At 32.7% G+C, this 24597-nt stretch overlaps 1 protein-coding gene across 3 annotated transcripts in view; it reads right to left on the minus strand.

Moving 5' to 3' along the window:
* LOC149087974 (high affinity cAMP-specific and IBMX-insensitive 3',5'-cyclic phosphodiesterase 8B-like) overlaps window positions 1-24597 on the minus strand; it is a 293484-nt gene that overhangs the window by 113405 nt on the left and 155482 nt on the right. Inside the window, exon 1 of one of the 3 annotated variants that reach the window (XM_089243278.1) lies at window positions 12675-13057. The exons of the other annotated variants lie outside the window; for them this stretch is intronic. Within the exon in view, the coding sequence (XP_089099404.1) occupies window positions 12675-12764 (90 nt within the window). The 5' untranslated portion in view covers window positions 12765-13057. Of the gene's footprint in view, window positions 1-12674; window positions 13058-24597 lie in introns of those variants that run through there. 3 annotated transcript variants of the gene reach the window in all.

Here is a 24597-nt window from a genome sequence, read left to right on the forward strand (position 1 = left end):
AAGAGTTATGTATAGTGCAGAGGCACTCTCCATTTTCGCAAGTGCGCGTACCATTAACATGGGACAGTCTTCCTGCACAAATAGCAAAGTAAGTAAGTATAGTAGTAGTGCTATCCACATAGATTGTTTGCTGAAGAAAAGAAAATGGGACAATAAAAATAATAAAAAGAAAAAAAAAACGTAAGAAAAACTCTCTTCAAGACAGATTGGAAGCTCTTCATCTTAATTCATTACGGGAGATGAGAGGCTTCCGCTGGGAACAACTGCAGAGAGAGAGAGAGACGAATAGAAAAAATGAGTAGAATCATCTACTTGAAGAAAATTAGAAGCAAAAGTAAGAAAGGAACGCTTTGAAGAAGAATATAATACTACAACGAAGAACGATGAGCCATAAGATATGTCACTAATTCTCTCTCTCCTCTATGTTTTTTTCTCTCTCATACTTTGGGTCAAAGAACTTCCAATTCTCTACTCATTGCTTCTGCTGTTACACATAAAAAAAAAATATGTATATTCTGTTCGTTCTGGATTCCATAAAAAACAGTAAGGAAATGAAGATTAATGAATAACAAGAATGAGAAGATTTCAAATAACTGCAGTATATCACAACGGTGCTGGAGGGTAAGAGTGAAATTCTACGGCAAAATGAAATTGCCATCTCCGATTTCAACTTCTGGAATTAAAAATTTCATAGAGCATTCAGAGTTCCCTTCTACAATGCAGTGGTTATCAGCATGTTGTGTGGGTACCCTTGGGGTATATAAATGATGGTCATTCACTGATGCTTGAATTGGAGGATGAAGACTAGAGTCAGCAAATTAAATTTTTTTTGTGAAATGAGTGGATTTATCTAATTTTGGGGTGGCAATTTAGCAGAGAAATCAGTGGACCTTAACCGGGGATTATTGTTTCGTGTCCGCTTGCGTACATATTTCCGAGAGCGCATGCGTATTAGCGGTATTATGACACGTTGATTGAACGTAGGGAGCCGACCCATTTCTTGTTGGTTCATAAAGAACCGGAATAAAAAATTCTCGTACCGGTAAGCCGCTGAATTTGTTAAATGATGATATAATTATTTGCGCTAATACGCATTAGATTTTTGCGGTATTATTTTTACATTTACGGTATTATTTTCTGGTACACAGATTTTTAGAATTCTGTGCCTAGCATCAAAATTCAGTCCTATATACATACCAAGCCTTTATAGTGATTCAGAACTCAACGTACAAACTTTTAGTGGGGGGGGGGGGGGTAGAAAACACAAAAAATACCAGAATCACATGTGAATGTATGGCCGGAAACCCTGAACCTGATCAGCTGAAGGATAAACGAAGATGCAGAAATGACGAGCCAATAATTGGTGGAAAAACTCTTTATTTAGCGATACTTTACATAAACTTGTATACGTTAAGTTTGACAAGTGCTCAAAGTTCTTACCATCCACAGTTATGCAAAAAAAAATTGTGATTTTGTTGTTGTTTTTTTGTTTGTTTGTTTGTGTGTGTGTGTGTGTTCTACATTCCCTAAAAGTTGAGTTTTGAATCACTCTGTATAACAATACAGTCGATTCTTGTTTTAACTGTTATCGTTATAAAAAGTTTAAATAAGAACAATTGTGACGATTGGTGAGGTTATACGAAGCGACGAACATGAAGCATTCCTTTATTTTGCATTAACCTGCGAAACACACAGCCCTTCGTCACGAAGGTTAAAATCGAACTCCTCGAGAATGTCTTCATCTCTCGCTACAACTTAAATCTCACGTGTCTCGTGAATAAAAGTATTGCTGTACATCCTTGTTAACAGCTTGTCTGTTACACAATGTAAATATCTGGAATTCCTTTATAAAGAAATTTCGTTATTACGAAGTGATTTCTCTGGTCTCTTGGAGCTCGTTATAACGGGATTCAACTGTATATTTAATAACATAAAAAAACAATGACAAGTTAATCGCCAATGCTGCCAATCAGCAATCGCGGTAAATTGTCTTCGTATGAAGACAACATTCTCCGATCATTTTGGTCCAGTAAAAAATCATTTGTTCCATATTATCTACCACGTTACATTTCTTAGATACACAACTACCACAACACAAACAGGAGAGAGAGATTTTTATACCCTGAAACATTATATTTACTGTATAATTTTACTAATCTCAGTTTTACTATCTGTATACAATTTGAAACACATACCACATAAAATTTAAATTATCTTTCTTTCTTACTGTAATCATAAAAATATGAATTTTTTAGAGACGGCAATGTTCTGCATGGTTTCCAGGTACAACATGGATCTTGTACCTTGAAACAGGATGATATTACAAAGGGGGAAAAAAACTACAAATATATTTAATCATATATTTAAATGACAAATGTTTATATTGATACAAATATGATTATTAATGTACAGGGTGACTCCACAATTTCCTTGCAAGCATTTTACGGGCGAACCGATGATCCTAGGGGCGTACATCCAATTAGAAAAAAAGTATCCAAAAAACATCTAGAACTTAGATACTTCATCTATATTGCAAGGAGAAAGTTTTGAAAATTGAAAAATTTGAATAAAAAATTTAAAACTAACGGACACCGCTTCCTTCCCCTATTTATGCTGTTCTTTACCACCTTTCCTACGATTTTTGAATTCTAATATCTCTGCGAATATTGCATATTGCACTTAGAAACGTGAAAGTTTTTCTCCAGGAGAGACAGGTCAACGAATTTCTAATTGGATTTTTGAGGACAGGGTGTCCGTATAAGAAAATATTTTTTTATTTTAATAACTAGACAACCCTTTGCAACATGAATGGCATATCTGAGTTCTACACGTTATTTGGATAATTTTTTAAACTGAAAGTATGGGTGCGGTAGCCCAGGTCGATAAGATACTCATTTAAAATACCAAAGGATGTTTAGAGGTGCCCGACGAATACCCGAGTCGTTCTTGTCTGTGAAACTTTCCTGACACAGAAACGGCGACATGATCTCAGAAAAAAGATTACTACCGCATACCGCAGAGAGTCCTACACCGCGGGGTTAGCCAATGCCATCTATAGTTAGAAGCTGTAGTTATGGCGGTGTTGGGTTAGCACACCAACCTCTCGGTGACTATAAAAAAAAAGGGCTGCCACTCGGAACCGGCAATACATTGTAGGTGTGCAGAAGATGACCTTGGCGAGACAAAAATGTTCAAATGACTGGAAGTATGCCTCTAGGATCAACGGTTCGTCAGTAAGATCCGACAAGGGGAAATAAGTAGTCACCCCTGTATATATACTCACGAAATTAAAATAAATAAAACCTAAAACGAATCGAAACTCATTGAAACAGAATATGAGGAGACAGAAATGAGTGTAAAAAAATCGACGTAATGCTAAAGAAATTATATAAATGACAGAAAATGGCAATAACTGACACCTGGTGCTTGAAAAACTAGATTCAATCAAACACAGATCATTTTAATCTGATAAGTATTTTGTCTTTGAAGAACATGAGGACCATCTCCCCCAGAACATTCTCACAAATCAATATTCTCCAGAGAGAGAGAGAGAGAGAGAGAAATCTATCATAACTGGAGTTTGAATTCCTCATCCGAGACATTAATACTAAGAAATATTATAATCAAAGACGTCTCGAGGCCCCTACGAAGTCATTATTAATATTCCAGGTATGTATTGGAAATTCCAGACTGTGACGTAATAGATAATGACGAGTAGATATCTGAGTGAGTTGTACGGTGTGGTTCCTACCGAGAAATTCCTTAGACATTCACACAACTCTCAAAGTGTTTGAAATTATAAAGCACCTATGCTCGAAATAGTACAGTACTGCAGACATAATTCTATCTCTGAAAAAGGAATTCAATAGAATTTCAATATTCCACTCCCAATAGTTAAGTTTTGTGAAGGTATGTTAAAGAAAACCGCAAAATTTAATTAACGCCAATGTCTTATAAGAATAAGTTCTCTTTATAAAATGAAAATATACAGGGTGTCCCATAAAGTCGTGAATAGTTTAAAAATTCATAAAAAATCGAAGGAGCTGGTATATTTGAATGCGGTTTGCGGAAACGTTGTTCTCACGAAAGGGGATTTATTTTGGTGCAGAAAAAATCAGTTCAATTTTTTGTCGATAGAGAGCGCGGGAAAGCTGTCGGGTAGAAGTGATTGGACCTGGACTTTTCTTCAATCTCTTTTGCGCCCGAAACGTTCGTAAACTTTCAGTCGTGGCTGAGGTAAAACAACTTCACCAATAGTGTTTTATCCCACCAATCGAAAGCGTCAGTAATAGAAAAATCCAGAAATGAGCTATATTAATCGTACACCTTGAATTTCATAGGACTCTGATTTGGATATTTCCAGTGATTTATTTTCGTCAAGCGCCTTCTATCGACGAAAACCTGAAATGGATTTTTTTCTGTACCAAAACAAAATCCTCATTCGTGAGAATAACTTTTCCGTGAACTGCATTCAAATTTATCAATTTCTTCAATTTTTATGGACATTTAAACTACAGTAGACTTTTGATTATCCGGTCTCCGTGCAATCCAGCCTTTTTAAAAATTCATACATATTTTGTGATTCCCCATTATACCAAAACTACACAACAACCGGTTTTGGGGTGTGAGCGGCGGGCCTTGTTCTGGTTAGGAGGAGGACGAGGAGGTTTTGGGATGTGGCTACGCAAAATCTACCAATAAAACTTCCCGTACTGTTTTGGCCGCACCTCAAAACCGGTTTTTGCGCAGGTTTCAACGTAAGTGGATGGAAATTTCGTAGTGGAAAAGGGCTAAAAGGAAGCAGTCATCTATTGAAGGACTGTCTCAAAAAACTAAAAACTGCGAGTTTTGACTCTTTCATCTTAGGCCTACCTTTCGACATTTCCTTAATCATTTATCAATCAAGAGTCAAATAAGTTTAAATGATTTATGTAACGTTATGTAAGAAACAAACCTACATTTTACGTTGATGTTTTATTTTCAAAGCGTATGTATTCAAACTTTTAGTGTAGGCCTACATGGTTTTGCGTTTCCTGCGATCAAGTTAGGCATACTACAATTTATCCTAAAATATGTCTAAATATTCTTGGGGGACCATTTATTCTGTAATAAGCTTTTAGTTTGGGGGGTTCGTGCACGATCTTGGCTTCCCATGCTTTTCTATGAGAAATATCTCCTTCCTTTGAAGAACATTAAAAAATTTCTATTCGCTTTAGGCACTCAATTTTTTTTACCCTCAAATACTATTGGATATTTTTATACAATTTAACACGAGCATTTGGGATTTTAATTATTGGTTAATTTATTCTCGAATTTTAACTTCAACAACATGCAGCTTTTTCAGAAATCATCAAAATTTTCCCATATCTTGTGCCATAATTTTTTTAAAAATAATTGTAATAAAAATACTAAGTATGTAAAGTATGTAAGACCATGGTATTGAGCGACACACAAAGTTTCTAGACATTTCAATGAGTGGTGAGCATTTTAGTGGAAAACATTAGCATATATAATGCCTGAGTGCAGGGGGTAGAAAGTTGGGGTATTTATAGAACTCCGATATATCCGGCTTTTTTGTTATCCAGCCACATAGGGACGGATATTCCAGGGTCTACTGCATTTACGAATTTATGGGACACCATGTATTATTGAAAGTAAGTAATTTTACGATGCAATCCCCCTCAAGTACATTTATGGTCTTAGTTACTATAGGGTTGTGCTTGAACACTGTTCGGTTTCTACCATCACTATTCCACTCGATGCATAATTAGTTATCCGCTCTACAGCCTTCGTGGTTTAGCCGCTGATTCCATGTCTAATTAAATCGGAATGAATCCCACTCCAATTTGATAGGTATCGGAATCCATGCTGGAGGCGATTTCACGACCAGTCGGTCAGAACTAAGTCCGGAAAGTTGAGCCCTTCTCTGTATACTGTATGTGTTATTCGCGAAAGCACATGCTGGCCCGAAAGAGACCAGAAAACACTTCTCCATCTCTGCCTATAAAATTATCCAGACTTGACGGCATCAGCAGTTACGCTCGGAAAGGAATCTCATTTTAATCTCTCTTATGGGAACGGGAATTGACCGCAAAATTGCCTTGGGAAATGACCAGAGGTTGAATAAAGTTAATTCCGATATCGAACGGGATTCTTCCCATATCTTATCGGATTTTTCCGCTCTTGAAGATCAAAGATAGGATTTCAGTAATTAGTTTTACGCGTACTAATTGAATTTCGGAGAAGATATACATGCAGATCTAATAATACATTAATTTGGGATTGCTTCTCATGGTATTCAAAAATTCGAACTTGACCCAAATGATGGAAGAATACATTTTTTTAAATAGTTGAAATTATGTTTTTCTAAAATGTAAAATGCCACCTCTTATTATTGTCTCAGAATCATTTAATTCCAGAAAAATGTGAGTAGAGTAAACAAAAACTCGATATATTTCCCCTGCTTTTCTATAGGAAAAATCATTTTTCAGAAATGTAGTCAAACTCAGTTATAACGGCATTGAATATTTCGCGAAACTTTGTCGTTGTTACACCCAAGGCTGACAATTTCGAGGCATTCTCTTCTATGAAAAGTTTCTATCAGTTGCAATCAAATATGTTGGCCTCAGGAAACACAGAGAACCAACCTTCGATTTGGGTTTTCGAGGGCAGGGTGCCTGTATAAAAAGTTAGTCTATGTGTTTTAATAACAATACAACCCCTTTGTAATATGAATGACAACTCTGAGGTCAACAAGTTATTAGGATACATTTTTTAATTGGAAGTACGACTCTAGGATCAACGATTCGTGAGTTATCTCTGGATATAAAGGGACTTTCCTTACTATTCTTTTTCGCAGATGTGCGCAACCTCCTGTCCGAGGGCCAAATGTGGCCAACGAAAGGTGTACCAGAAGAAGTGTCAATGCACAGAACACGATAAATGCCTTTATTGACCATTTCGTTTATAAAAATGCGGTAAATCACAATTCATATGGGTTATCGCCTATTATCACCTAAAAAATTGTCAAATGCAAGTAAAGTTGGAAATTATATTCAAGAAATTTTTAAAGAGGCAAGTAAAGTTGCGAATTATTGCCAGTAAAAATCTAGTTAAAAGCAGTATTTCTCAACTTTTCTGCACCCAAAGACCAGGGTGTCACTGTCTAAAACAATTCGAAGGACCATTTGCGTCCCGTATTACGGGACATTCCTGTATTTTTGGTGGTGGCGTTCCTTTTCTTTCGATACATTTGTCTCGTTTGCTCGACAACACTTACTTAGAAATGAAATAGTGAAGAAACACCATTTTTATAACTTTATAAACTACAATATTATATAATTTGCTATAAATATAAATATTCATCTCGCGTATTTGTCAGGTTCAACGCTTTTCAGCAATTTTAATAACAATTGGTGATTTTTCTGATTTATGACAACGTTTTTCAAGATGGTTGGCAATGTGCCATATTTTGTCGTATTCGAGATCCCGGTTCCCCGTATTTTTCCTCAATTAAATATGGTTACCGAGTCATGAATGCTTTTTCGTGAAATACGGTTTTGTTCATTGCGATTTGTATCAGTCATTTATTTTCCCACCTTCATCAATTTTAGCATTAATTAGCAAATTTTTCATTACACTTTTTTGACACAATTAGTTATTTCCCATCCTGCATTAGTGATATCCTATTCCGTATTTGGGATCACTTTTTCTCTATGCGGTATTGTAAACCGTATGAAGGTATGATTTTCATTTCAACCCATTGGATATTACTAATATCAACTACAAAAAATTTATAATTTTTCATTCATTTAAAATTAAATTATAAATTAAGTCCGCTCCTATGTCATCGTCACGGAACACCTGTGGTCCGCGAACCATAGGCTGAGAAAAAGTGATCAAAGACAATTTATCGCCAGTTGGAGCCAAAAAAAAATGTCAAAGGAAAATAAATTTGCACTTACAATCCAAAAAATTTTCAAAGGTAAGTAAATTCGCTAATTACAGCCAAGAAAATTTGTCAAAGGTGTGAATTTATGTAAGCCAATATATATAATTCTTGGTTTAAAAAATTCATGTGAGCCTGGTTGAAAATAAGGGATAAAACGAGATATTTTATGAAAAGTTTGAACAACCAAAATTATGGGAATGTCCAGTAAAAATAATTTCATTTGGTCACCCTATATATACGAGTTTCTAGCCCGCGAACAGCAGAATTACTGCATATCTGGCCCACGGAGTGGAAAGGTTGTGCAACTCCTGCTAACAAAAGTGATTTCAATTTTATTTTTTAAAACTTTTTTTCTAAAAAATCACAAAAATTTACTTATATTCTACATGTCACCAATATTTACCAAAAATGTAGACCATTAAAAATTGCTTGAAATTATTCAAATGGGAAAAAAATCTCATTAAAGCGTTTAGAATCGGTAAAAACTTCAAAGAGTTTCGAGACATGATGTTATCTGACGGGAAAAAAATTCAGTTTTGAGAAAAGAGCATTTTAATGAGAACTCTACGTCAACTGTATCAATGTATGTCAGGTCCAAATATGAAAGAAAGCGTGTTAAAAAACACTTTTGAGATGCGGGAAGAACAAAAATTTGAACCTGAAGTGTGTGTATTTAAATTTCAAAAAGTTTAAAGTACGGTATTCAAAATCTAAGAACTAAAAAATGATTGTTTGGTAAATTTTTGTGCATACCATCCTTAATTATCAACTTACGTCGTTTTATGATCCTTTTAAAAACGATAACATTCATAGCACATTTCTTTTACACACAAAAGATGTAAAAAAAATTAAATTTCACGTTTTTATATTCTCTGAGAAAACTTCTCATATTACGAACGCTGGTTTTCCGTTCATCCTCTCAACCTGTTTTATTTCATTTTGTTTTCAGCTTATTATGGGTGGAAAAATATTCTATTCTATTTTTTGTAGTATAATAGAGGAATTAAAAACTGAAAATTTCATAAAAATGAATGCAAAACAAAAGTAACGTTTTAAGGAATAGAATGAATGTAATTTTTTCAGGGATAAAATTAATTGAATGTTTTGAGCAATAAAATATATTAATTTTTTTAGATAAATTAACAATTTTTTCAGGAATGAAGTGATTTAATTTCATATGAATTAAATTTCTCCATAAGTGAATATCATTTTTTGGAAAGGAAAAATAATATAAAAACATTAATAACGATTAATACTAATGAAAATATATCATCATTTTACAACTACAATATCAATTCAGTTTTTCGAGGAAGTGACTAAATAAAAAATGTATTTTTCGTCGAAAAAAATTTCTTGTAGGTGAAAAAAGAATAAAAATTTTTCTGAGAAATAAAATAAATTAAGTTTAGTGAAAAATAGTTATTGTAATTTCTCGTAATAAAGCTGCTATACACACATATGTACAGGGTGATTCTAAATTCATGGGACAAACTTTAAGACGTGATATAAGACACGAAAAAAAACAAGCATTTTTGATCATAGAATGTGCTGTCGAATCGCAATAGGAAAGGCTATAGAGGATGTTTTTAGAGAGTGCTCAACAGCACTTCACCAGAAACAAATATATATTTTTCCGACTTATTTTCTGCAATAAGTTCAATCAACCAGTCTAGAGTACAGGGTATTTTAAAATGGTAGGCCTTCTCATGGTGCAGTCTGGGTAACGCAAATTCTACCACAAGTCATTATACCGCTTGATCATTGTTTCACGCAACATAACCTTGATGGTCCTTGCACCAATAAAAAACTAACTCCAATCGAATCCGAAGGTGCATTTGCATTTGCACCCTAGAATGGTTTTTTGTGAAGTGCTGTTGAGCACTCTCTAAAAACATCCCCTCCCCTACCGCCCCTTTGCTTTTATGATTCGAATCCGCACATTCTACGGCCAAAAATGCTTGTTTAGGTGTCTTATATTCCCTTTTAAAGTTTGTCCCATGAATTTAGGATCGCCCTGTATATGTGCTGAATTTTTAAAGATTATTTTTAGCGCTTAAGGCTAACTCAGGACGTTTGTAGCCACGGGCTATCCAATACTTTTTATTTGTAGCATTGTAAGATTGTAAATCCGAAGGATTCTATTCAACTTTCTACAAAATTTTTATTCCAAGATAACATACAGTATAACGTTTATTATAAAACCTCAGCGATTTTGAAATTCTTGAAGAAAACAGAAGGCAAGTTAATCTACACAAAATTGAGTTTTGTTCTAATTTATGTGCTATGTAATATGCCTTGAATTAAAAATTACGTGTGGCTTATGCAAAGCTTTAGAGGTTAAAAGAGCCGCGACGTTCCTAATTTTTTTTCTCCAGTCGGTTTTCTCGATGCGGTTTATACATTCCAGTGACTTATTTACAGGAAATTTCGACAGTTAAAATTTCAGGCCAATATAATGAATTAGTGTGAGAAACCCAATTTCTCTTCTAAGAAGTAAAACTAATTTTTCTTAAATAAAACATTTTTAGAGGAGACATAACGTAATTAATATTTCAAATAAGAAACTGAAGTAGACTGAATTTTCTATACCAACATTTCTCCTGAAAGACCAGAAATATACTCTCCCTCCTCCTTCCGAGCAGAGACAGATAAAACTCATATATATATATATCTGCCGATTGAACAATATCCAATTTATTTATACCGGTAAAAAATTCAAACTTTTCAAGGATTTTCAAAGAAAATAATAGTATCATTCGTAATTCATACGCATAAATAATTTTTATTTTTTTAACATGATACTTAATATATAAAATATCTTCCTCTCCAACATTTTCATACTATTTACATAAAATTTACTATCAATCCAATAATAATTCACCCCACTTGTACTTTTTTATTCCAAAATTTTAATGAGACAAGATTCTAATGAATAGAGCCCGCTTTATATGCACTAAAAAAGTGGCGAAATATGGTCTAAAAATATGGAAATATGCACTTAAAAATATCAAAGAAGTATTTATTTATTTTCATTTCAAATAATTATAAAAAAAAAAATAAAACATCATTCATATACAAGTACAAAACAACCAAGGAGACATTAGTCCCATAATGGTTGTTACAATCAAAATGTTTGCGTATGTTAAGATTACTACAATGACTTAGAATTTTTGACAAATGGATAGAAAAATAACACCAGAATAAATGAAAATTCGGAATTTACGAAAGAAAAATTCCAGAATTGGTTGGATATTTTTGGATATTCAGAGTTAATGAAGAAAAATTTAAGAGAGAATTGGTGAAAGTCTTCAATAATTTACCGAGGTCCAACCAGGTGCAACCGCAAATGTCACACACTTCTGAGGGCAGATCTGATCAGTACCACCAAAACATTCGAACTTTTCAAAGATTTTCGAAGTAAATAATGGTATCATCCTTAACTTGAACGTATAAATAATTTTGATATACTGTATTTAGCATGATTGGTATTGTAGCTAATAATTTAAAAACGTTCATCTTCAGCATTTTCCGATGTGTACAGTATATCCAGTTCCACATATGCAAAATGTAATATCAATCCAATAATTATTCACCACCTGTCCCTTTTAATCCCACAATTCTAACGAGCCAAGATTTTTTCTAATGAGTTCTTATGAACATTTTCAATGCAAGATAATGTCTAATGTTTATCCTGATAATATTATAAAAAATATCAAATATATAAGAAACATTACAAAATCCTAAAAACTAATAGAAGGTAAGTTAATCGAAAAAAAATTGGGGTTTATTCAAATTTATAGATTGTTTTAGAAATTGAATAAAAATTTTGTGCGGCTTATACGAAGCTGTAGTGTTCCCAAGATTTTTTCTATCGCCATTTTTGTTGATGTGGCTTATACATCCCAGTGAGTAATTCACCGGAAATTTTGGTAGCCAAGTTTATAGACAATAAAATGAACGGAAAAATTTTGTTTTTACTTAGAGAAGTAAAACTAATTGTTTCCCCTAGGAAATAAAAAAAAATTAGGGGATAAAATAACATAATTAAATTTTTCGGACAACAAACTGCAGAATACTGAATTTGCGAAGCCAACATTTCTCCTAAAAAAAGACCAGAAACATACTATCCTAAACAAGAACTTGAATAAAAATCACATACATCTCAATTTATTGTATTTATTAAATAGTATTATATTAAGTATAAAATACAAGCAAAAAATTCAAAGTTTTCAAAGAATCTTGAACTGTTTACAAATAGCCTATCATTCAAAATTTAAGCGTATAAATAATTTTGATGTTTTTGAAATGATTGTTATTGTAGACATAATTTTATTGTGATTCGAAAAAATCGTTTTTCTCCAACATTTTCATACTATCAACATAGAAAGTTATCGGAATTTAAAATTTTTCTATTTTTCCTACTCTATTGAATAGTTTTTTTCAACGTTTAATGATTTTATTATTTTGGTTGAGGTTATTTGAAGACACAAACATATACACGTTTTTCTTATACATGAGTAGGCCTATGCAATTTTTTTTCACGAAAAAAATATATGTTCTGAAAGAAATAGAAATTCTTCGGTTGAGACTGAAGAAAAACACGAAAAATATCAGCTAAAAGGCTGTGAAATCCAATATCAATCCCGTGAGTTGAATTTTTTCCCCCAAACTCAAAGTTTCAAGCAAACTTTTTAAAAAAATATTGAAATATTGGAATACTTACAAGACGAGGATCATCTAAAACCTCACAAAAACTTCCAACTTCAACAACAGGAAAATTTCCACAACCACTTCTCCGAGTCCTTCTCTGCATCGCTGATGATTAACAAAAAAAAAAACAGTGCACTTTTTTACACTTTCTAACGCACCATAAGCAGTCCCGAAACACGTTCAAATACACACCTCATCTAAAAAACCAATACTAATCTTCCACGATGGTCACTGAACACGGCCAGACGAGTCCAAACTCATGCATGATTTATCCACAATTCGTTACGGAATTTATACTTGAAAACATAAACGGTAAAATTCAGAGTGGATTTAATTAAATCCAGCATTCAATTTCTGCTGTAACAAACACGTTTTCAACTCGAATGAAGAGGAGAGAGAGAAGCTCTCTCTCGTTTTCAAAGACTTATTGAAGGAAAAAGATGAGAAACGCGAAATGCGTGAAACTACATGTACCAAGTGTTATTCCAAAAGTGACGAAACCATCACTTTCTTTTCCATTGGTTGTTTTTGAGGGAATTTATAAGCGGGAAACGATTTTTCTCTCATCTATTTTATTTTTATTTTTTGCAGCTTTATCCTTTCATCTCTCACTTCTCTTTTGAAATTTTTCCTCCGCGTTATGTTGTGGTGTTTCATTGGTATTTTTTGTTTAGGACTTCGTACATTTGCTGCGTCACGTATCCAGAACAGAAAAAGAGAAGCGTCACTTTATCATCATCTATTTGATAACTTCATTACATTTACAACGTGTTGTGTGTGCTTCTAGTTTTATTTCTTTTTTTCTCTCCAATCAATTTTTTTTATCACTTCTTAAAAAAAAAATCTGCTTAACTTTGTGAGTAAATTGTAATTTTTGAGAAATTTAATGTTGATTGCATTATGAGGTTTACATGAGCATGATAAAAAATAATATTTTTTAATTTTTTTGCTTATACTATGTGTATTTTTTAGTTGAGTGAACTTGAAAAATATAATGCGCTTCAAGTGTTATTTAAAAAATGGTATTTTATGTGAAAAAAATTATCTTGTTTTTAGAATCAGTGAAAAATAATAATTTTTTTTAAATATATAAAAATTGGATTTAAAAAAAATCATTTTTTTTCTTACTCTATTGAAAAGTTTTTCAACGTTTAATGATGTTATTATTTTGGTTGAAGTATTTGAAAAAAAACAACGATTTTTTTTTTTTTTTACGCGTAAGCCTGTATGTTTGTTTTTCTTCACGAAATGGCTTCTGAAAGAAATATAGATTCTACGGATGATTGTGAAACTGAAGAAAAAAAAATATGTAAAATATCAGCTAAAAAAACTGTGAAATCCAATATCAATCAGAAATGCAATATCAATTTACACATGTACCAAGTACAAAATCCAATATCAATCTACATATGTACCAAATCCACTATAAATCCACACATTTACCAAATGCCAAATCCAGTATCAATTTACACATGTACCAAGTGACAAATCCAATATCAATCTACACATGTACCGAGTGCCAAATCTTGTATTAATATCCTCAACCCCTTGGGGTGATGTGCTTATATCCCATATGGGACAGAGCCTGGGTCATATCTGGTATAACAGTATTAATATCCCACATGTACCAAGTGCCAAATCCAATATCAATCTACACATGTACCAAGAGCCAAATCCAGTATTAATATGCACATGCACCAAGTGCCAAATCCAAATATCAATCCACACATGTACCAAGTACCTAATCCAATATCAATTTACACATGTACAAAGAGTGAAATTCAGTATCAATCTCCACATGTACGAAGTACCAAATCCAATATCAATCTACACATGATAGACAGATAGATAGATAGTTTAGAACCACTCACAAAACCCCGGACTGATGCAAAGCACCTTACTTCCGTTTCCTCAAAATAGGCAAAGTTTTGTCGGAAAAGTTAGCAAAGATTTATAGTGGTGGCTCTCCTTGCCCCGTGCTCGCAAGTTTCGAATTACTCGCGTCATTCTCCCCATGAAGACAGCCATCCACTCAATGCAACATACAAGCCTATTTGACACATATTTGACAAAATTGGGTGACTGAATCCAATGAGACTAGGGAGAAAAATTGCACGTGCGCCCAGTGGCACACAAGTGCTACAAATCCAATATCAATTTACACATGTAACAAGTGCCAAATCCAATATCAATTTACACATGTAACAAGTGCCAAATCCAATATCAATTTGCACATGTACCAAGTGTTATTCCAAAAGTGACGAAACCATCACTTTCTTATCAGCGGGGAACGATTTAACTCTCATTTATTTATTGTAGCTTTATCCCTTTAATTCTTCTCTTTTGACACATTACTGAACTCTACGTTATGTTTTGGCGTTTCATTGGTATTTCTTTCAGGACTTCGTAAATTTGGTGCATCACGTACAAAGAAAAGAAAAAAAAAGAAGCTTCACACATCATCTATTTTGATAACTTCTTTACATTTACAACGTTTGTGCTTCCAAGAAAAAGTATAGTTTTATTTTTTCTCCCCCCAAAAAAAAAATCAATTTTTTTTTTATCTCACTTCCTAAAAAAAATCGGCTTAACTTTATAAGTAAATTGGAATTTTTGAGAGTTTTAATATTGATTGCATTATATAAGGCTAACATGAGTATGAGGGGGAAAAAATATTATTTTTTCTTATACTATGTGTACTTTATAGTTAACGAGTGCGCTTCAAGTTTTATTTAAAAAAAATGTTATTTCATGTGAAAAAAAATTTATCCTTGTAAAATTTTTCTTTTCTCAGTGTATATAAAGCTATTGGATTTTGAAAAATTTTTATACTCTTTTCTACTCTATTCAAGAGTTTTTTTTTCAACGTTTAATGATGTTATTATTTTGGTTGAGGTATTTCAAAATAAAAAATACCAACAAAATATCTTCTTTTATGCATCTACGTACGATGTTTTTCATAGTTTCTGAAAAATATATAAATGCTACGGTTGATTGTGTGTGAGATTTTATTTTTCCCAACTATTATGTTAATTTATTAAATTTAAAATAAATAAGTAAATAAAACAATTCTTTTTTTGTAATCTGATCAATTTTAAATTTCAGTGAGCATGATAAATTTACGGCTGCAAATTTATGATATCAATTTCTCAAAGTGCAAGCACAGCGAATACTAATATTTATCTACTCAAGTCCAGATACGAGTGCTGTTTTTTACCTGGTTGGTCTGTTGCCAAGTATTATCAGTTAAAGAACCCTGGACGGATCGTACGATCCCTTGGGTTAATATTGGAATGTAATATGTGTTTTGTGTATTTGTGTTCTGTATTTGTCTTGATGTGTTAATTAAATTTCAATTTTGTAAAAAAAATTTCAATATATATATTCACCTCATCATCTCAATTTTAATTTTTTCCCCGTCTAAAATTCACAGGCCCCTCGAATTAATTTCAGTCCCCTTCATGACAAAATCATTTTTAATTTCTTTAAGCATTTTTTTCTCAATTATTACCATTTCATTATATCAAAAATTTATATTTAAAAAATTTAATGCAATGATAGTGTTCTCACCGCAACTGCCAAAATTATGTACAGAATATTTTGTGTTTCCCCTCTTTCCCTTCTCATTCATCATAATCATTATTATTACCTATTATAATTGTGCTTAACTTTCTGTCAATATATAGGTCTATTCTACAATGTTGTGATTGCCAGTATGAGCCAAGACGGCTTTTTTGTAGTTTAATCCCTGCTATTCTTTATATAATATTATGTTTTCTTGAAAAATAAAAATATCTAGATTCATAAAAATTTTTTTATAAATAAATATCAGTTATTAATGTTGTATGTCATTTTTTCCAATTATTAAGAATTTTAATCGCCAATATCTTGACAAATTTTCATCTAAATGTCGCCGAATAAATTTAATATAGCATTAAAAAAGCAAAAATATCATTTCATTGATATCTTTTTTGGTTGTGGGTGGCATAAAAATTCTAATTTTCGTATTTCTCCCAATTATTGTGCCTCCATCACAGATGAAATATCCTCTTTTTGCTGGTGTATTTTTGATATTCGCTTCTATTTTGGAATCAATCTTTTTTCAACCACCTTGATGTGGCCTTGGCATTTGTGTGTGTGTGTTTGAAATACAGCGTGCGCAAAAAGTCTGTAGAAAATTTAAAGGTTCACAAAAACCGGAAAAATAACCGAAATAAAAAACGGTTTGCAGGGTTAGCATCGCTAGGTCACGGAATTTTTGTAAGACAGGAAAAATAATATAAAAACAGCCGATAGGTGGAGCTGACGTACACAAGTCAAAGAAAAGATACGCAAATAACGAACTGAATTCCTTCTGCAAATCGTCTATTACAGCAGTATGTGTTCCACATTACTACCACCACAATGGACAACACATTGCATGCGAGTCACAAAGCTTTATCCTTCGCACTCAGCATCCTTGTTAACATACACGGTTCACAACGGTGAACTGGTTGTGAATTAGCAGCGCAAGTTCTTATAACCATCTCATTTGCATATTTCCACTGAAGTCGCTCATAGCAGCGCCATCTGTCGGCTGTTTTTGAAGTTATTTTCCCCTCTCTTAAAAAAGTTCCCGTGACCTAGCGAAGCTAACCCTGCAAAGTGTTTTTCATTTCGGTTATTTTTCCGGTTTTTATGAATTTTTAAAGTTTCTACGGACTTTTTGCCCACCCTGTATTTAAATATTTGAGTACTTCCCGTGAAACACCCTGTACGTGTACATATAAAAGGGTAACAATCCCAGCAAACAGCTCAATAGGAAAAAATTATCGTTGCAAGTCATCATCTTCAAAGTGTAAAAATAATATTGAGGGGAAAAAATTCTTCTCAAAATAATGGTTGTCGACCAAAGGATGAATATCTTCTCAAACTGCCCTCATTTTGAACGGGCCCATGTTATCCCCTCGAAAATAAACTATCCCAAATATTCATGAATATTTACAGAAAGTCTCCAACGACAACACACAATCTGGAACTGCTCATTTCAAGCGAAACTGATGTCTTTTGTTGTCTCCTTAATTAATTAACTCGTGACAGAATTAGGAGAAGAAAGCAAAGAACCTATATTCCAAGCTGAAATGTTTTTCGATCCACTTGATTCCCAAAAATACCGTCTTTTTCGAGAAAGTATAGCGACATCGGCATTCATTCTACAATTTATAAATGATCAGTAATCTAACTCCATCGTTTGATTGCACCCGAGACCAATAATTGCTCTATTATAAAACGACAGAAATAATTTTCAGACAATTGCATCGTCAAATGCAAAACGTGATATATTCTCATTTAAATTTACTCGGATCATCCGAAGAACATCATGAGTAAATCTATAGAATGTTCGATTCACAAAAAATTACTTCAAATAGAAAAATTTTACAAATGCATGCGAATCTCAATCAAGAGAACTTGTGTCATTCAAGTGATCGTGACACATTTCCAGATAGCTTCAGTGACCTGCGGTGCTATTTTAGATCGCTTTAAGTAATCCGTGGCACATTTCTATATCACTTAAGGGACGCAGCAAATTTGCAGATGACTCGAATGCCCGGCGACAAACTTCCAGATGACTCGAATGTCCTGCGGCATATTTCCAGGTCATTCAAGAGGCCTGTGCGGTACATTTCCCGATCATTTGAGTGTTCCGTGGCACATTTTCAGATCATTCAAGAGGCCTGCTCAGTCCATTTCTGGATCAATCAAGAGACCTGCGTGGCACATTTCTGCGCTGTTCCAGATCACTCAAGTCACAGTTCCATTTCACTCAAGTCACAGTTCCATTTCACTCAAGTCACAGTTCCATTTCACTCAAGTCACAGTTCCATTTCACTCAAGTCACAGTTCCATTTCACTCAAGTCACAGTTCCATTTCACTCAAGTCACAGTTCCATTTCACTCAAGTCACAGTTCCATTTCACTCAAGTCACAGTTCCATTTCACTCAAGTCACTCTTGGTGCAGTTCCATTTAGCCACTCGTGGTGTAATTCCATTTAGCCACTCGTGGTGCAGTTCAATTTAGCCACTTGTGGTGCAGTTCAATTTAGCCACTTGTGGTGCAATTCCATTTAGTCACTCGTGGTGCAGTTCCATTTCACTCAAGTCACTCGCGGTGCAATTCCATTTAGTCACTCGTGGTGCAGTTTCATTTAGCCACTCGTGGTGCAGTTCCATTTAGCCACTCGTGGTGCAGTTCCATTTAGCCACTCGTGATGCAGTTTCATTTAGCCATCGTGGTGCAGTTCCATTTCACTCAAGCACACCGCGGTACATTTATAGATAACTTGAGTCAACTGCAGCGCTGTTCTAGATCTCTTAATTAAGTGGCCGCGACACGTTTTCAAATCAATGAAGTGGTCCACACTCTCTTAAACGTTGAATACCCTTGATCTAAAAGGGTCTGAAGAATCCGGAACTTTCCAGTTCTAATGAAAGGCCTTTCGATGTCACGAAGCTACGGCGGATACTAGATACTTACTTCGACGAAATGAAAGGGATTCTCAGTATTACTCTTGGTTGGACACTGAATACGTCAGCATCGAATGTGGAAAGCTTTTGAATGGAGAAAAGTCTTCTTCTATCTCAGTTTACAAGGGGAAGAGTCGTTCAGCTGCACATATATACTCTTCGGTAGTAAACTTCCCGATTCTCCAGTTTCAGCTTCATCGACTTATTCGGTGACGGTCAATTTAAAGGATTCGGAGAAATCCCTTCTTTATACTCGTACAATCAACCTCTCAAATTCCAAAACGGAATTAGGAAAGATTCCGAGAATGTGGTCACGAATGCTCTTATTTTTCTGATATAGGATATATATATTAATGCATTTTTAAAAAAAAAAATTTCATATGCGAAAGATTCGCTAACCAAATCGAAGGTTCGAGTTGCGTAAAATTTGACATGCACGCACGGGAGACTATTTTTATACTGTGCAACATTTTTTTTTTTTAACTTTTTTTTCCTCGAGTTAGTTTTTACTGTAAAATTTCACTGAATTGATTTTTAGTATCTGTGTACTGTATGAGATATCGGGTGATATTTAAAGAGAAATATACAATAATCAAATTTTTCATATTCAACCTTTTACTATCAAATCATCATCTTCACATTCATTCATTAACAACGAAATCTTCATCTCCCACATTCATCCATTAACTATAAAATCTTCATCTTCACATTCATTCATTTAACTACCAAATCTTCATCTTCATATTCATTCATTTAACTACCAAATCTTCATCTTCATATTCATTCATTAACTACCAAATCTTCATCTTCATATTCACTCATTTAACTACCAAATCTTTATCTTCATATTCATTCATTTAACTACCAAATCTTCATCTTCATATTCATTCATTTAACTACCAAATCTTCATCTTCATATTCATTCATTTAACTACCAAATCTTCATCTTCATATTCATTCATTTAACTACCAAATCTTCATCTTCATATTCATTCATTTAACTACCAAATCTTCATCTTCATATTCATTCATTTAACTACCAAATCTTCATCTTCATATTCATTCATTAACTACCAAATCTTCATCTTCACATTCATTCATTTAACTACCAAATCTTCATCTTCATATTCATTCATTAACTACCAAATCTTCATCTTCATATTCATTCATTTAACTACCAAATCTTCATCTTCATATTCATTCATTTAACTACCAAATCTTCATCTTCATATTCATTCATTAACTACCAAATCTTCATCTTCACATTCATTCATTCATTAACTAGAGAATCTTCATCTTCATATTCATTCATTAGCTATCAAATTTTCCATATCCAGCCTTTGCCGAATTTTTCTCAAATAAACTCAAAGCCAAATTTTTCCCGCATACTTTTTTAACAAACTCATTTCAAGAATTTTTTTTAACCCCTCAATACATAAATTTTTGAATTTTAAATTTTTTATGATAATTTAAATTGAATTTATTTGAATTCTTTCTGATGTCACCTAATGGAAATATAATTGTTACTAACCATTCATCCATTAATGAATGAATGATTTTCATATTCATCCATTAACTTTCGAGTTTTCCATAGTTATCTATCAACTATCAAGTTTTCCACATTCATTCATTAACTATCAAGTTTTCCACATTCATTCATTAACTATCCAATTTTTCATATTCGTCCATCACAATTAAATTTTCCATATATGCACTCATTACCAAATTTTTCCCGCATCCATCAATCAACCAAATGACGTACAAATCAATTAACCAACGAAATTTCTACTAAATTCATTTCAAGAATAAAAAAAAATTACACCGTTCAATACATAAATTATAATTTACTTTCCAAACGATTAACTCATTTACTTGACTCCAATACTTTCTGATGTCAATTAACAAAAATAATTGAATATAATCGATTGATTGCAGCTTGGCATCAACACACGATAGATATTCATTCAACTAATTTCTCACCCAATCAATACCATTCGGCGCTGAAATTTTTTCTGATAATATCGAGCGGCAAAAAAAAGTTCTTTTTACCCATAATTCTTAGCTGCCGAACATTTTTAATATCCATTCAGAGCCGCATTTCTCACCATAATAGGAAAAGACAAAATTTTTCCTCACGTATGAAGCCAATCCCGAAACTCCTCTAGATTCAACTAGAATTTATCTTCACTCAAAGACATCAATATCCTCCAATATGTAACCGGATAAATAAATAACAAAAAATAGAGATCGGGAGAGATCACCCGCCATCTCTGTCATATTATCTTCTCTGTTTTTCCACACACACACACACACACACACACACACACACACACACACACACATACATCTCTACTTGTCGGAAAAAAATTCTTCTACACATCTATTGCATTTACCAAAATTAGAGCAGAAAGAGGGTGTTCTTCGTAAAAACGAAATATTCTCCGATAGGAAAAACGAAATAAACAACCGTGATGTAACCCAAGGGTCTCCAACCTCTCGGGCACGGCGTGCCAAATTTAAACTTCCCGCGAAGCCCGTGGGTCACCAACTTCAGTAATTTAGTGGCATCCTAATAGAAGGGGGCCAATGGGAGCCCCGAGTTAAACAGGGACAAAAATGATATTGAATACTTTTATTTATTCTGAAATTATTTCTTTTATTGGTTGTCAATTTTGATTAGTTCTGAAATAATTTTTTCCACTAATTCTGCAAAAAGTTTTTGATTAATTACTGATTAAACTAATGAATTCTGACATAAGTTTTAATAATAAATCACTCTAAATGATTCTTTGATTATTTATTTAGATAAATAATTTATTTCCTTTCCCAATATACTTTGAAATCATCTCTTTCAATAAATATGCATCTACTCTTTTTTATTGACTGAGAAATAATTTCTCTTAGGAATTACGAAATTATTTCTCTCATTTATAAGTTATTTTTTTTTTACTAATTCTGAAATTATTTGTTTCATTAATTCTGAGTTTTCATCAATTTGTTCCGTAATTATTTCTTTCAGTTATTTTAAAGAATTATTTCTTTCAGTTATTTTAGAGGAATTATTTCTTTCAGTTATTTTAGAGAATTATTTCTTTCAGTTATTTTAGAGGAATTATTTCTTTCAGTTATTTTAGAGGAATTATTTCTTTCAGTTATTTTAGAGAATTATTTCTTTCAGTTAATTTAGAGGAATTATTTCTTTCAGTAAACTTAGGCGAATTATTTCATTCAGTTATTTTACAGAATTATTTCTTTCAGTTATTTTAGAGGAATTATTTCTTTCAGTTAATTTAGGCGAATTATTTCATTCAGTTATTTTAGAGGAATTATTTCTTTCAGTTATTTTAGAGAATTATTTCTTTCAGTTATTTTAGAGAATTATTTCTTTCAGTTATTTTAGAGGAATTATTTCTTTCAGTTAATTTAGAGAATTATTTCTTTCAGTTAATTTAGAGGAATAATTTCTTTCAGTTATTTTAGAGAATTATTTCTTTCAGTTATTTTAGAGAATTATTTCTTTCAGTTATTTTAGAGGAATTATTACTTTCAGTTAATTTAGAGGAATTATTTCTTTCAGTTATTTTAGAGGAATTATTTCTTTCAGTTATTTTAGAGGAATTATTACTTTCAGTTAATTTAGAGGAATTATTTCTTTCAGTTATTTTAAGAGGAATTATTTCTTTCAGTTATTTTAGAGGAATTATTTCTTTCAGTTATTTTAGAGAATTATTTCTTTCAGTTATTTTAGAGGAATTATTTCTTTCAGTTAATTTAGAGGAATAATTTCTTTCAGTTATTTTAGAGAATTATTTCTTTCAGTTATTTTAGTTTTTTATATTCTCAACAATTTTCTGAAAATTATCGGTGGGTCACAACAAAAAATCTCCGAGGGCCAAATGTGGAACGAGGATAATGCGTTGAAGATTCCTGATGTAACCAAAAACCTGCTGAAATTTGACACATACTCTAATGTATTTTGTATTTTTTCAAAATCTCCTCAGTATAGGTAGAAAAACCAAAATACGAAACGGTTTTTTTGGAAGGAGGAAAAAGCTCTTTATGTTAGTCGTAACTTACTCTAGAGACGATTCCAAGAACATAATAAATGATAATAAGTTTCATTCAATCCTTCAAGTGAAGGGTGTATCTCAGAAGGCGAATGGAAATCGCATGTATGTGTCACAATCATTATTTTTTCCTACTTCTCTCTCTCTCGCTATTAACGGGCAACAGGGTGATTGAAATAATGATTCTTCTTCTTGTTAGAAGAGCAATATCAAGTGACGTTAAGCATGAACGAAGCAGGATTGAAATATTTATGCGTGAGAATGAAGGAAAAAAAAAGGAAAAAGTTGATATTTCGATCATTTCTCTCTCTTGGTGAGAACGAGGGACTGCACACAAATCCCAAAAGATACGGTTTCTTGGTTAACTTTGGTGTCTTACTTTCGGTTTCCACATAAGGTACCCTCCTCCTCATCTTAACCAGATCATGCCCTCCGCTCTGCCTCGATAAAGTGTGTGAACATGTATACATACATTATATGTGTTATGAACCTTACGTGAAGTTTGTTCCAATGATAAGGGTTTGAACGTAGTGCGTCCTATTTCCGATTCTGGGATGGAAACCTGCGTCGTCTCCGATGGGTTAAAAACCCGAATTGCAACTTTTCTTTAGCTTGAAATTCTGGTTTTTAACCAATCAGAGGCGACGCGGGTTTCCAGAATCGGAAATACGAACGCAGTATGTTCTCACTCTTATGCTTGTTATAGTGATACCAACTGCCATCTATATTTCTATCTATGAGTGAAGCGTAAGGATTGAATATTTATAGCCTAAATTCAAAAGAAATGGAATCGAATTGTAATTAAACTTGAGATTCCTCCTGCTCAGGGGTTCTTAACCATTTTCAGCCACGACCCAAAATCATCAACACTATCAAAATCGTGACCAATTCGTCTATTTTTAATTTAAAATCCATTGCTAGAAATTTCTGATCAATAAAATTTTAAATTCCTACGGTGTCCTAACAGATGGGTTAGGGAGAGGCCTTGAATTAAGCAGTTCCAATTAATAACTTTTTCCAATTAATAACAGTTTCCAATTAATAACTTTTACTAATTGTGAAATTATCTGTTTCATTAATTTCAAAAATATATTTTATCTAATTCACACACAATAATTTTCAATTAATTCTTGTATTATACTTTTCTTTAATTTCCAATCATTTTTCGCTAATTCTAGAAGTATTTCTATATATCATTAATTTTTCATCAATTTTTTTAGAATTAATTTTCATTAATTTTAGAATTAATTTTCATTAATTTTAGAATTAATTTTCATTAATTTTAGAATTAATTTTCATTAATTTTAGAATTAATTTTCATTAATGTTAGGAATATTTTTCATCAGTTCTGGAATCAAAATTTT

Source organism: Pholcus phalangioides, unplaced genomic scaffold (genome assembly GCF_987345545.1).
Source record: "Pholcus phalangioides strain wild (caught in Gottingen) unplaced genomic scaffold, Ppha-v1.0 ptg000003l_1, whole genome shotgun sequence".
Classification (NCBI taxonomy): Eukaryota; Metazoa; Arthropoda; class Arachnida; order Araneae; family Pholcidae; genus Pholcus; species Pholcus phalangioides.